Source organism: Pundamilia nyererei, unplaced genomic scaffold (genome assembly GCF_000239375.1).
Source record: "Pundamilia nyererei isolate P.nyererei 1_Seehausen unplaced genomic scaffold, PunNye1.0 scaffold00138, whole genome shotgun sequence".
NCBI classification, from domain to species: Eukaryota; Metazoa; Chordata; class Actinopteri; order Cichliformes; family Cichlidae; genus Pundamilia; species Pundamilia nyererei.
The window spans coordinates 28,454-42,987 of NW_005187539.1; the positions used below are offsets into that span (position 1 = coordinate 28,454).

At 39.9% G+C, this 14,534-nt stretch overlaps 1 protein-coding gene across 1 annotated transcript; it reads right to left on the minus strand.

Annotated features, from left to right (window-relative positions):
- Window positions 1-4,934: 4,934 nt before the first annotated feature.
- Window positions 4,935-11,559, minus strand: nr1d2a (nuclear receptor subfamily 1, group D, member 2a). Its single transcript, XM_005744013.2, has 8 exons — window positions 11,203-11,559; window positions 8,387-8,623; window positions 8,212-8,300; window positions 7,965-8,109; window positions 7,170-7,864; window positions 6,879-7,064; window positions 6,269-6,479; window positions 4,935-6,140 (listed from the first exon to the last, which is right to left on the minus strand). The coding sequence occupies exons 1-8, from the start codon at window positions 11,231-11,233 to the stop codon at window positions 5,941-5,943; spliced, it is 1,794 nt and encodes a 597-aa protein (XP_005744070.1). The 5' UTR covers window positions 11,234-11,559; the 3' UTR covers window positions 4,935-5,940.
- Between the last annotated feature and the right edge of the window lie 2,975 nt (window positions 11,560-14,534).

Consider the following 14,534-nt stretch of genomic DNA (forward strand, 5'->3'; position numbering starts at 1 on the left):
ACTTATGTTAGTGAATCTGAACATTTCTAAGTTGATACGCGCTCCTGCGGTATGTGGAGTCAGCATTCTATCAAACCATGATTTCTCAAATTAGAAAACACAATTAGCTTTTCATTGAGAAAGAAGTGAAGTTAAGCAAGAAAAACATACAACACTATGAAAAAATGCATGACAGTACTGCAATTGTAGATATATGAATAATAAATATATTAAGCCAAATTTTCAGTCTACAACTTTTCTGTCCCTGTGTTGTATTATTATTTATTTATTTTTACATTTAATTAATTCCTTACTTTTTATTCATTTAATTATAGTCATAATGTTGGAGCAACAGCGGTCTTCAAATATCATTTCATAAAACTCTATGCAATATTTGGTCAGTTATTACCTCTCTTTAAAAAAAATCAAGGTAGAAACAATTTCTATTTGGAAAAGAACTGTGAATTATAATTATAATTACATACTGAACAAGAATTTAACAAACAGCACACTCCTGAAATATTACCTGAAAGCATGACAAGGACTACAAATACATCCATGTTCACTTTGATTAACTGTGGAGAAAAGAAGTTCAGCAGTATTTATAAATTGAAAGCTATAATAAATATACAACATTCACTGTTAGAATGAGAGTGGTTAAAAAAACAAAGCGATTAGAAAGGACCGACATTCTTACAGGTATTTAAACATACCACAAAATGTTTTGTGTCTTGTTTTCTTGAATGTTTAACCTGACACTAACTAACTAGCTTTAAATATATAATATAAAAATCTCCTCTATATTTTTGCATTTAGTTAAGGGCCTCGTGTTAATGTTTATACCTTAATATAAAACTCTATTACTACAGCAAATTCAAAAAGAAAGTTGTATATATGTAGATAAATAGATAAAAACTTACCACACTTCTTGAGTTACCAAACATGAACAGCTGCTCGTCACTGTGTGTTCCTTTCTCTCTGAGGTTGCTGTTATAATATAATGCAAATAAGTGGAAAGTTTAAATTTCACTTGTGACACACCCTTGATGACACTGTGAGGCTTTCTCGTGACCCTCCCATATAAACTGTGCTCTCTTTAGAGATTTACAACTTCCATGATTTCTTATGAAAGAATTCTCTTTTTCACATTGGTTATAGTTGATTAATATAAGTATTCACAGCAAGATGTGACGCCGACATAAGTCACATTTTTGTTTGAACTGAGTTTTACCAAAGTAAATTACATCAGTGGTAAAACTCCACATTGTATCTATTTAATAACATGTGAAAATTTTATTGAAATTGAGCACTGAAAAAACTTTTAGGAATGTTGCAAGCTTGTGCGGCTGTGCATGCAAACCTCCACTGATTCATTCAAATGTTCAGACCACATAATGTAAAAATCTATTACAAAATCCATTTTACATTACCAAATACAATAGCTGAAATGTAACAATATAAAAATTCTTCAGAAGCATCACGTGATGTGTGAGGAATTTTGGAGGAAATTAAATTAAATTGGTTTGTAAATAGAGTTTGCATCATTATTTTTTCTTCATTAGGATTTTAAATTGAATCAACTTCAACAATTATTGCTATTATTTGTTTGTTTGTTTTTTAAAATTATTTGGGGGTCACAACCGAGTTTTTTAGTTAACATAAGTAGCATCCGTCCATTGTTTACACATACACGTAAAACTAAGAACTAACAACTAAAGAATTTGTTGTAGTTTAAACAAGTTATTATAATAATAATAACTATGATTATGAACATGTAAATATTACATAAGTTCATAGCTGCTAAACATTAGTATTGTTATTGAGTGACAGTTATATTTCCCGTAAACAAATAAAAGAATAACATTTTTTGATCATATTTGTCATAAAAGAGGCTCACAAGAATAAAAATAAGACTACTGTGATAGGACCATGATTGCACTTAATTTTTTACTTAATTGTAGGTCATGAGAATTATGCATATATTTAACGAAATTATTTTCTCAATTATCATGAAAGTACAAACTGGAAACTCCAGAATTTTGTTCTATTTGGATAGCACAATCTACTAATATTGTTTTTAAGTACAATTTTTTAATACAATTCTTCATATTTGAGCAGTGCAGCATGAAAGTTGAATGACTTTTTTTCTTTCATTTTTGGGATTATTAATTTCATGCTGTAAAGTATTTTGTGCTTTATTTAGCAATTTTGTAAAATGCAACTATATATCATCTAAATAATTTTTTTTATCAATTTAAACTGTTAAACTATTGAACATTTTTAATGTAATGGTCCCAAAACAGCTCTTGATTTATTTTGATGGCAAGAAAGATCAGGGAAAATTTTAGGCGCTTACATTTAGTTTGTGAAATATTAATTTTCAAACATGGTTTGTGTGGAAACAATGGCTTTAAAGTGGGCTGAAAGACCATTTTTCAAAAGAATGTATGCTAAAGTGTTTTATATGTAAAGCCAAAATTTCACAGCACTCAGTATAAATGTTGACGTTTTGATCATGAAAGGCTTCCTTTTCCTAATCACTTAATTTCAATATAAAACATCATGACATCCAGAAACTGTGTGGAAAAGACTTTCATAAGCACTCGGGACAGGAGCTTGTGACTGCAGTTAGAGAAGGCTCTTCAATAATGCAATGGAGGATGTTGCTGTCGTGGGTCTACTGCACTGAAACAACATCATGACAAAAAGCCACAAAAAGCTTATGTAGATACTTTGCCATATGTGTATATATCATGTTGTTGCGTGTGGGTTATAAAAGAAAACCACAGATGAAACCACAGATCTTTTAATTAAGGTTGTAATAAAGGAGCATAGTACCCTGTCAGTATGAGATAAGCAGTTCATCGGTTAATGCACGTTTTTCCTTCCTGCTGGAGTAATGATCCAAGTCAATTCTAAATTTGTATGACTGAACGTGTTAATGAATCCCAGGTTTTCTGCAGACACTTTAAGGATAGATTTGGGGGAATGTTTTAGGCCGATTATGAGTGTATGCCAACCTCTCCACACTGAACTAAAGAACTGAACTAACTGTGACCTCTGAAAACAGACTGAAGCTCAGTAATATTTCACAGTAATATTTCTGTGCTTGATCTGAATTAATTTGTCAAAGGTATTTATGTAATTTTTTTAAATTGCTTCCATATACTAAACATAATGAACTTTTCAGTCAACTAGTACTCTGCAATACAAGTAGAGATGTACAATTATCCCCACAGTACTGATTATGCTTCGTCTATTAAATGATAGTAAATACTACGATGATTTGGAGATGTCCTCAAATGTCATTTAAAGGAAAATTCTGCAGTGTTGTGGTCTTATTGGTCAGTTATCGTATCCCTTGAAAGTTCAAGGTGGGAAAGAGCACTGAATTATTACTTGATGAACTAGAATTTAACAAATACCTCACAGCAAGAAAAGTTATGAATGAACACAGAAAATCTTAGACTTGCAAAAGTGTGATGGAAATTTTTACTTTTGAATAAATGCATATCAATGAATGAGCCTGAGGACATAACATCATTAATAAAATGAGTAAAAATGAGTTTGGAGCTTGTTTGTTTTTTCTTAATTAGTTTTTTAATTGTTTGTTTGCTTGGATGAGCTTTTTTCTGTGTGTGTTTGCATTCAAAGCTCCCTTGAGGTATCATTCAAATCCAAAGGGTTGCACAATGCCAGCTCAGACGTAAGAAAAAAGAAAGCTACAACATTCAAATTAGCTTCAACATAAAATCGCCATATATCTAAGCTCTCTTAAGCATATTTCTCTCTCAAGAATTTAGGTGTTGTGCAATTGCTGTACTATATAGATTAAAGCTGGAGTTTCCTTGTAAAAATGTGCGCTTACATTGAGTTTTCATTGTTTGTGATCCAGGTCATTACACAGGTACCTGAGCACTGACAAAACATTCAAGCAACTCGAAAGCTTCAAACCTCCATTAATGATTCATTCAAATGTTTGGACCACAAAACGTCAGTGGTTGAATGTAACAATAAGAAAAATCCTGGTAGTTTAGGATAATCAGCTGCACGATCAAACTGTCTGGCCCTGACACACTGCGTTATCTCGCTACATATATTAAGTTATTGTAAATGTCTACACAATACCTCATAATAAACAACATATTGATACAATAAAACCATTTAATCTTTAAATTATACCTAAAAACCCACTCAGTTATTTTGCTAAAGTACAGGTTGATTGTACCTCATGTATATCTCACTAGGTTGATCAGGCGATGTACCAGCCTGGATTTGAGTCTGACCCAAGGCCCTTTGCTGTGTGTTATCCCTGACTCCATGCTTTCCTGTCTAATCTTCACTGTGTGTTATCCAACAAAATCATGAAAAACTGCCTCTTAAAACATGGGTTCTTGACAGCCACACTTCCATAGACTCCATTTTTGATGAGGATTCAGTGGACTGTAGATCAATTAAAGGGCATCTCTAAGGTCCTATGTCGTCTTGATGTAGTGGTTCGCCCCCTTGTGGCTCTAATGTGAAGTTTAAGTTATGAGTCGATGTGGGGTTTAATTAAAAAATTACAATGTTATTTTTTTCTTTGCAACATTCTCTGCTACTTTATGGACCCTTACCTTTATGAATCTAGTGCTTGAGTTCTGAAGCTGCACTTCAGGCCAGACTTTTTCAGTCAGGGGTGAAGTCTACAATATTTCATTGCTTAATTACCGTCTCCGTTCCTACCTGAGGCACTTTGGCAGCAGTTCCTTTTAGGATAAATAACATTTTGTTTTTCAAGAGTGATGTTTCCATGTTTTAATAGAGACACCATGTGCACATTGCTCCATCTAGTGGTAGATAACAACCATTACATCCCCCAAATTTCTGGACATGTACAGTATAAAACCTTTTTTTTTTTTTAAAGAAAAAAAAAAACCACACACAAATTATTCTTCCATTGTTTTTATTTACACTATATCATATTTATATTCTATATTCCTCAGATATTTATATTTATTTACAGGTGGCAGTGCTGCCAGTAGAAGAAACATTTTAACAAAATGGCTGACAAAAACAAATTCAAATTGAGTGCTGGGCTGAAAACAGTTTGGTGGAAAAAGGCAAAAACATTTGTGTGCTGAAAGCATACATATATTTAAAAAAAAAAAAATAATTCCTCTCTCCCAAAAGTGCAAATGTAGTGTTTTTGCTTCAAATAGCCTTATTGACTTTGCCCAGAAATCACTGGAAGGTGAACCAGCAGTTGGCATTGACATGAGTATGAAAACCAAATTTAAACACACAGCATATAACTGTAGATTTAGCGAGTCAATTAACTGAACAGATGCTTTTGGGGGGGGGGGGGGATAATAGTAGTTTTGCATTAATACAGCCATGCATTAGCAGCAATCTTCACACAATTTTCAATATTTTTCTGATAGCTTGTTTTCTTCAACAAACATGTAGCAGTCAAAATGTGTGTAAGGTACAGTATATGTCATATAGATATATATATATATATATAATCTCTCACATTCACCCGCTCATTAGAGAATACACTTTGGAATTAAATGGCTTTTGGAGGAAACATGTTAAAAAATAATCAATATCATGGACTAATTCGTTTCTATTCTATATTCTCATTAAGCCAGTTAAATACTCTTCGTGCTTTTAAAAATAGAAAACTGCATCAAACTGCAAAACTATAAACCTCTGACACACGAGCACTTGCGTGTGTTTGTGTGCAACAAGCGTAAGCTACGTCGTCTATAAATACAGTACATTTTTAATTGTTCTCTTTTCCACAAAAATAGAATAAAAAAACAAAACAGTTTCATACATTCTAGAAACAAACACACAACTGGGTTGGTCAGTTTGCAGGGAAAGGGGGGGGCTGAGAGGGCACGGTAAGAGGCAGGTCCAGGTGAAGGTGTGTGTGGAGGAAGTGGAAGTTACACGAGTACCCGCTCAGGAAGCTTTTTAAGGGTGCACTTTGAACGAGAGTAGTTCCTCTGAGTGCATGTTGTTGAGCGAGCGCAGTTCAGGAAGTTTGAGCAGCAGCTTGGTGAATGTGGTGGCCGACTGGTCGCCGTGGTTCTGCATCACCAGGTTCCTCAGTGCTCGGATAAGTTTGTCCTGCAGAGCCTCCACTGATATTAGGTCCTGGATCCCTGAGCGGTCTGAGCCGGAACAAAGACAACAAAGAGAGAGAGAGGGCATTATTACTGGAGAACTCCTTCCGTTGTGATAATACTGCTAGTTGTGCTGTTAAACTGTTGTCCATATATGTATGGTGTATGTTACTCACCAGCTGAGACAAGCACCACAGCGGTGAAGAGGCTCATTTCGTCTGCACTGAGCCGCAGCGCCGCCAACTTCTCGCTGAACTCGCACATGGAGTTGAGGAGCTCGCCGGCACCCAATGAGCGTAGTGTGTCAAGGCTGTAGCGTTTGCCACTCAGGAAGGTCACCGTCCGCTCGGCGATGTTGAACAGAGAGGCAAATCGAACCATCAGCACCTGGAAGCAAAGACGGGAATTATTTAGACCATGACAAAGACTTTGATCAAGCCAACAGAAATATACGAATAACTGCACTTCTCACTTTATAATGTAATAAATGCCTAATAGTCTCATCCCACTTTAAACCTTTGGCACCATACTTAAGAGCAGGGTCATTTCACTGCATACTGTAGTTGGTATATGACCAAGAATCTGCAACTTTGAAACAGAAGATTCGATAAGCCTCTTTCATTTCTATCCCAACTGTTATCAGAACAAATATTTGCCTGTGCACACAGCAGGCAGATTGCTCACTGTGGCTCCTGTATTCCTGGTATTAACGAGCCTGCAGTGTCTGACTTCAAAGCGAGGACAAAATAACACAAGTGTTTGTGTTCAGTCTGTTTGCCTTCTTACCTCAAAGGTTCCAGCCTTCAGCAGGCCGACTTGATCGTGCTCGGGTAGGTCGCGGAAGCCCGGGATCACTTTGGCAAACTCGACCACTTCTCGCACGGCTGGTGTGAAGCTCATGGAGAACTCCTCCCAGACCTCCTGGCTGGGCTTGCTGGGGTCCACGTAAGGTGAGGTGTTCATCGGGCACAGCTGGAAAAACAAACAAGAAAGATGTCAGTGTGATGAAAATTAATCCAGCTTTTCTTTTCATTGGACTCTGAAGATTTTCAAAGAGGGAGAAATGAAATCACTCACCAAGTGTGCCCTGTTATTCACACAGCTGTTTGGTCCATTATAACCATGTGAGGCAGGTTGTGTGTGGAGCTCTGTCTGTTGTCTTTGGCTGTCTTCTGACTGTTCACAGCTAGGGGTGCTGTTGAGCTGCTGCTGGCAACCTCCCCTCTCCTCCCTGTAGGCCGGGTTGGTGACGTGTTGGCCGCTGCTGTAAGGACAGTTCTGGTAATCTCTCACCGCCACGCTGTTGTTCCAGCAGTTCCACCTATCCTGCTGCTCCTCCAATCGTCTTTCACACCCCATCTCCACGGAGACTGTGGCTGGTGAGGTCTGACCTTGCATTGGTGATCTCTGCTGGGTGAACGCTAAGGCATCTTGGTGCTGCCTGTTCAGTGTGACAAGTGCCTCGTCCTCACCGCTGTCCGATGAGCAGGATGAGCTTGAGGTGGTGTCCATAGAAACCACTGACTCTGAGTCCTGAGGGCACTGCGGGGAGGACGGATTGGAACACGATGGCGAATCGGAAGCAGAGGAGGAAGAGGATGGAAAGGAGTTGGAGTCACTTGTCATGGCCTCCATTGGCAGCGGGGGGCTCTGGTGTCCTTGGAGCATGCTGTGCAACTGGCTGTTGTTGCTCATCATGTTGTTCATGGCGTTCTGCATCTCGAGCAGCATCCTCTGTTTTTCTCTTTTTGGGATACGGCCAAATCTAACAGCTGAGAGAGAACCAGTCATTAAGTTTACTAAGCTTTTAGCGTAAACATAAATCACAGGGTGTTTTTTGCTTTCTGAATGTAAATAAATCTTAACTCTCACCATCTCTAGACATCCCAACAGCCAGGCACTTCTTAAAGCGACACTGTTGACAGCGGTTGCGGTTTATCCTCATGATGGTGCAGTTCTCCATCTTTAGACACTTCTTATATTGGATGTTCTGCTGGATGCTCCTCCTGAAGAAGCCCTAAAAACAATTTCCCAAGATCCCCCAGTGTTGAGCATGAGCCATGTGCACAAGAGGATGTGAATTTAATTTTAAATGAATCCTTCTAGGGATGCGTCTCACCTTGCATCCTTCGCAAGCGTGGACACCGTAGTGGAAGCCTGACGCCACATCCCCGCACACTTTGCAGAGCAGCACCATGCCGTTGATTTCTTTAAAGAAAAAGATGAACAGGGGTTCACCACATGTGACACATAAATAAGCGTGCTGATCATAAAATGAAGGCTTTAGTGCTTACTTGTGATGCTGCTCTTTGAAGACGCAGATGAGCGGCCGGCCTTTTCACCGCCGTGTCCCCGCGGGCTGCCGTTCTTGGCTGGTGGAGCAATATCCACTACCATGCCTACGGCCCTGCTAGGCAGCGAGGGGCGGGAAGGAGTTGGTGACATCGACAGGTAGCCGCTGCTGGAGCTGCTGCTCATGCAGGACTCTGGGCTGGGGGCAGACCCGGAGGAAATATAGGCAATTACACCTCCTGCAGACAGAAAGAAAGAGGACAAGAGGGTCACTTTAAAATCAGGGAAAGGCTCTTTACTTATATACTTGCTCCATCCGAAAACCATGAATTTAGTCTTTCTCAACATAGAAATTCAGACGCAACTTACTGCTGTTGTTCTAATACACACATGGGCAAAATATGGCCTGGAAAAATCAACAAGAAGCAACATTATCCTTAGGATTCTCGAGGCAAAATGGCTTTAATGTACTGCTGTTTAAATTCATTCCAATACAATGGCTTTCTTCACTGGCCTGTGCAGAGATGCATATAAAAAAACTGGCTAATGTAAATGTTCATACGGCATTTGAGGTGGATTTTGCTTTCAGCATTATTTTCACTGTAATCTACAACTTTTGCTTACGTTGCCTGTCAGAATAGCCTTTGGGCGGTGGTGGTCCACCCTAATTCTAACACAAAAGTGAACCAGTGCAAACACACAAGGTAAACACTGCTATCTGTGGACCTGTGATAGCCCGTTTCCATGTAAACCTGATACCAAGAATTATGGTGCATTGCAGCCATATCAGCAGATTCAGATATTTGTCTTTCTGACATACAAAACATCAAGCGTGCCAACTCTTATTGTGAAACAGAAACGGTAACGGGAATAAAACAATAACACAAACATCTACAGTAGAAACAGGTGCCTCTGACACACCCAGGCAGCACAGCAGTCTAGCATGTGCTGTTCCCGGTTGGCTTATTCAACACTGTGATGACCTGTTTTATCACCTCCAATGCTTGCTGGTTGGATAACACTGTTACATAACAAGCCTGGGTCTCTGTGCCATGGGAGCGTGCTCCAATGACTTAACGACTAGACGGGTCAGTGAAGCACCAGAGCAAGGCAACACGTGTAGGAGGCAAGTAACACAAAGGGAAAACATCCACCGTGTGTTACGTAATGACATGTTCAGCAAGAAAATCTCAGCGGGCTGGCCCCGTGTTTTAGCCCCGCAGTTTTTATGCCAACAGATCCACAGACAGGTCTGCTTAAAGTGTTCATGAAAGTCTTTCAAATTTCAAATAACCTGTTAATTCCCTCAGGGCAAACGCCAGTTTGTTGAAGTGAATGAATGGGAAGTAGGGTGATGCTGATGTTAAATGCCAAACATGCTTTGTAAGATCAAGTTCAAAAACACGGTTTACTGAGAAAACTGCATCTGCGGGTCTTCTGTAAAAGCTCTAGAGACCCTTCAGTTTGGAAGCCCATGGCCTTTTTATGCCACTAACTTTAAAAGTTTTAAAGTATAAAACTAGTCGCTAGTTAAGAGCCAATATTGTATAATTCTGTGTAACTTCTACTTCTTACTTCATGTACCTTATAAATATACTTTGAAGCTGTGTGTTGTAGTACTGAGTATGACTGGTGGCAGATATTCAAAACGTTTACAAAAAACAAACAAAAAAACAACAACTTGTGTGTTGTGCTACTTCTCACACAGCACCGTCTGCGCCAAGTCATTCTGGGTCACACCAGTGCCATCCCGTCTATAAACTCCTCGAAACGCCCCTGCCAAACATACTTGGGAAATTTCCACGAATATAACGTGTACGTGTGAAGAGTCGGGTTTACTGGAATACCTGCGTGAAAGCTAAACTGTTTTTCTTCATTAACCCTTTCTTTAAAAAGCCCCTTAGTGCCAGAGGCCGCGGCAGACGATTACCTAACCCGAGCCATGACTGCTCTCTTTCACGGCCCTCCCACACGTGGACCTGTCATGAATTTCTGTGAAAGCGAAACGCCAAGAAGACAGGAAAAAAAATCTAGGTCAGCTCGCTGCTGTTTCTCCCCGGCTCACGTGTACCCAGCAAGAGAGCCTCGCGCCAGGAGAGCCGCATTCGGAGTGGATTGTGCAACACCCTACGTCACGGGCTTCGTCCCGACCAATCGGAGTAGAGCACCGCCGAAGCGTGCGCCCAAGAAGGGAACGCCCCTCGACCAATCAGAGCAGTGTTCCCTGGGAGCGTGTACACAGAGGCACATGGCCAGGATACGCTGTCCATGTGAGAGGGCTCGGGGAAGTGGAACACTGTTGTTGTGTCAAATGTAAACGACGCAGCGCCTCAGTGGCACTCCTAACCTCGTTTTAAAACACGGTAATACAGCGAAAATACGTCTATTAGCACACTTTAAAACCTGCGACAACTTAACGTAACACAAGTCTACAGAAAAAACACGATGGTGTTCAAACGTTAAGTCTGATTATTGCGTTAAAATACTGTCCACTCGCTAGGACGCCATTCATTCACCTCCTGCTGTTTAAAACACTTTAAAATTCCTTATTATTCACTAAATAAGAGCATGACACACAGGTACACACAAGTACAAGTCAATGTCACGCATACCTTTAATGGGAAGCCCATCCACAACCGTCAAAAGCCCATATAAATAAACTTTTTTGTAATAAATATATTAAAAGCAGCTGACACCGTTAATCAAAAAACACAGCAGCAGCAGTAGTAGTAGCAGTAGCGTCTCTGCACAGTGCATGCAATGGATGTGACAGGCTTAAATATCTATTACTTTAACTATTAAAGAAAAACAAACTTACCAGGCTTGGCTGTCCCAATGTCCTCAGGCATCTCTGATCAATGAATTAAGAAAATTAAAAAAAAAATGTCCAACAGATATCTGACTAACTCGCACAGTCTATCAGGATTTATTCTGCCACTTCACAGATCAACGACTGGTACTGAACTCTGATAGTCAAAGACGGTGCACGAGCTCACATCGAGCTTCTATTTCGGAAAAATTCTGCAGGTCCAACTCGGTGAGTCATGAAGGCGCGTCTGAGAAAGAGCAGGTCGAGTATAGGCAGCTGAATCGGGAGGAACTCCCCCCTCTTTTTTTCGCCGTGTTTGTGACTGCGGGTTCGTGGAGAGAACTAAATGTTCTCAATAGTGGGCTCGCCCATGTGACCCATTTGTCAGCCACGCCCCTCCGCCAGGGCTGCTCGAGCCACTTTAACCCAGTGACACACTTTCAGGACACTGGTGAGGGCGGAGCCAAGCGCCCCGTCGACGTAACAGAGGACTGGATAACAGCGGTCACGTTGCAAAGCACAACGTGAAGTGGAGAAGCCCCAAAAAGCTCTGCAGTTCACGCTGCGGCTGCAGGCGAACCGTTGAGTTATTCAGGTTTGATTGAATAACGCCTCTCCTTCCCCTCACAGCCCACCAGACATGCACGGCCCCGTGTTCTGTCCACGGACGCCAACTGCCGAGTTTTTCTAGTCAGTCACCACGACTTTGAAATTGCTTCCTGTCGCCAGCGTGTTTTCTAGACCATTCCGTGGACAGGCGTCACCATGAAAACCAACAAAACAAGCTTTGGAAAAAAGTGGCCACTGTTGCGTCCTAACGCTAATAATTAACGATGTATTTAAAATAAGACAACTATAAGTGTAAACATCTGTCCCTCGCATGATTCCAGCTGTGATATCTGCAGTTTATAAATGTGGAATACTTTTTTTTTTCTTTTATAACTGTTTCGCTAACTGTTTAAACCTGGGCTGAGGTTTCAACTTTAAAGCTGTAGTTGTAAAGTGTAATTGATCGAAATAAACAAATGTTAGTTACAATTTAACTACAATTAGACAAAAAAAAGGTCACAATAAAAGTATGTACAGGAGGTTCTATAAGGAAAAAAACTGTAAAAGGAAAGAAGTTTCCTTAACTGTCTCTAAATGTTAATATTTTTGCATAGTTCAGTTGTTTAACACTCAGAAAGAAGGTAATCTTTTTAGAAATGTATATTTTTGTAAAACATGGCTTAAGCAAGCACAGGTGCAGGTTTGTGTTGTCACCTCACAGTGAGAAGGTTCTTTATTTAAGCTTCCTTGTTGGAGTTTGCTCTTCGCCCTCTATCTGCATCGGTCAGGTTCTCAAATTTATCACTACTGCAGAACCTTGTGAAGTGAATGTATGACTGTCTCCATCTTGGACTGGTGTCTAGTGGATTGTACCTTCTGCTTGCCCTGAGAGGTGTGCTGCAACCTTGTCAATGAGGAAAGCAAGGGACAAAATTAACCTGTCCTGGGGTTCAAGGGTGAGCATCTGCTGTTCAGGCCTAAGCCCACAGAGCTAAGCCAGCCCACCACCCTGAACAGGCCTGTAGAGGTTGGATTGATTGGTTGTCATTGAAGGAGGCCCTGGCAGCCCAATCCCTGTTTGCAAAAGATTGCTAAAAGAATATGGTGGTTAGTAATAGAAAGCTAATTTGAGCTGCTTCCTTGTCACAAGGAGTCTCAGGCAGATAGCTCTTCATGTTTTGATTTTTTTTTTAACTCTACATTTTCTTCCTGACACAACGTGCAGCTGAACTAGCAAATTTTTTGCAAAGTAACTGTGTAAACCACTAAAATATGGAGCTATGGTAGTAATGTGGAGTGTAAACACAGTATATCGATTAGCACAAGGATAATGGCCCCATGAGGCAGTGTGTTATGCTGTAATTGTATCTCATTTGTTCATTATGCTAATGCACTAGTAATGCATTAGCTGATACACTGTCAGTGTGTATATGTGCTGCTTTCATAGCTCTGACGGTGTGTATACACTCAGTTGTTCTGAAGACTTTTCTCTATCGAGTAAACCTTTCATGAGCTCCAAGTCCACCATATATTTAGCTCAGCATTTCTTATGATGAGGCCCACACAGAAGCATATATGCAAAAAGTGACATCGTCAACAGCAGTGGGGATTCAGAGCAGGGCTGACCACTTCTTGATCCTCCCTTTGCCACGTCCCCATGTAAAGCACCCTGGAAATACCTCTGATTATGGCGCTGGACTCATGCTCACTTTGTAAACGCCTGTAATTCAATCACTGTGTTCTTGCACCAATCTACTTGTCAGTGAACCCAGCTGGTCTCTGTGGGGTTTTTTTTGCAGTAGTCTTGGAGTAGCTATTGCAAATTACCTGGGGAAAATGCTCGCTATGAACCAGGATTATTTTTCCTTTAAATTTTTAATAAAGTGTGAAATAACTTTTTAGATGGAAATGGTTTTGAAATTATATGTAACTTTTTTAAATTGACATGCGTATTTGTGCAGAGAAAAAATAACTGCAGAGGAAATTAGACAAATGATGTTGAAGATGGACCTGATGGTGGGTGAAAAAAGAGATGATGGAGTGAAGGAGGACTTGGAGAGAGTTGTTGAGAGAGAGGGGGGCAGATGATAGTGGCAACCCCTGAACAAGATTTATTAGAATATTGTGAAGACAGGTGGTCAAATCAATGAGCAATGTTTACTTACATTCAAACTGAACTCAATCATATATGTGCTTCAGTAATTTACAAACTTCTAATAACACAAACTCAACATTGTAATCAAACTGATCAGTTTTTGCATATTTGGCAACTATTAACAAAACCCTTCGAGGACTGTGTCCTTGATATTCATTATTCATTTCAACGGCATGCAATAAAACCATGTTTAATATGCTTACCATATCATAAATGACTTGTAGCATTGAATGCTACACTGACACGATATCTACAATGAGATTGAGTGAGATGAATGATTAACATTTATACTATACAGTAACATTTATAGCTAGCTCAATGGATTTAGTGTTGCCTGAATTTGGAATTTGTTGTTTGAGCATGTACAAATCCAGCTGTTTTGGAAATTATAACTTTGATTCACTGGTTTCTTGACAAAAAGCCAGTTTATATGAAGTTGTCATGATTTAAAATTTTTCGTGCAAACACATGCACAGTGACTGTGTGACTAAGTGCTCATTGACCAGATTTGTCTGTCTGCCCAGCGTTCAGGCATCCTTGGAATGATTCTCACTCTGCAGGTCGCCAATGCTCCACACCCCATCACCCCAGTATTTTAAGAAGACTGACACACATTTTGTTAACAGCTGAGTGCATA

Bases quoted from the DNA above. Each gene is read 5' to 3' on its own strand.
- nr1d2a (XM_005744013.2), bottom strand. From the start codon at position 11,233: ATGCCTGAGGACATTGGGACAGCCAAGCCTG. The intron at 8,301-8,386 runs GTAAGCACTAAA...TTTTCTTTAAAG, and splicing joins TTCAAAGAGCAGCATCACAA to AAATCAACGGCATGGTGCTG. The intron at 7,065-7,169 runs GTGAGTGATTTC...TTGTTTTTCCAG, and splicing joins TGAATAACAGGGCACACTTG to CTGTGCCCGATGAACACCTC.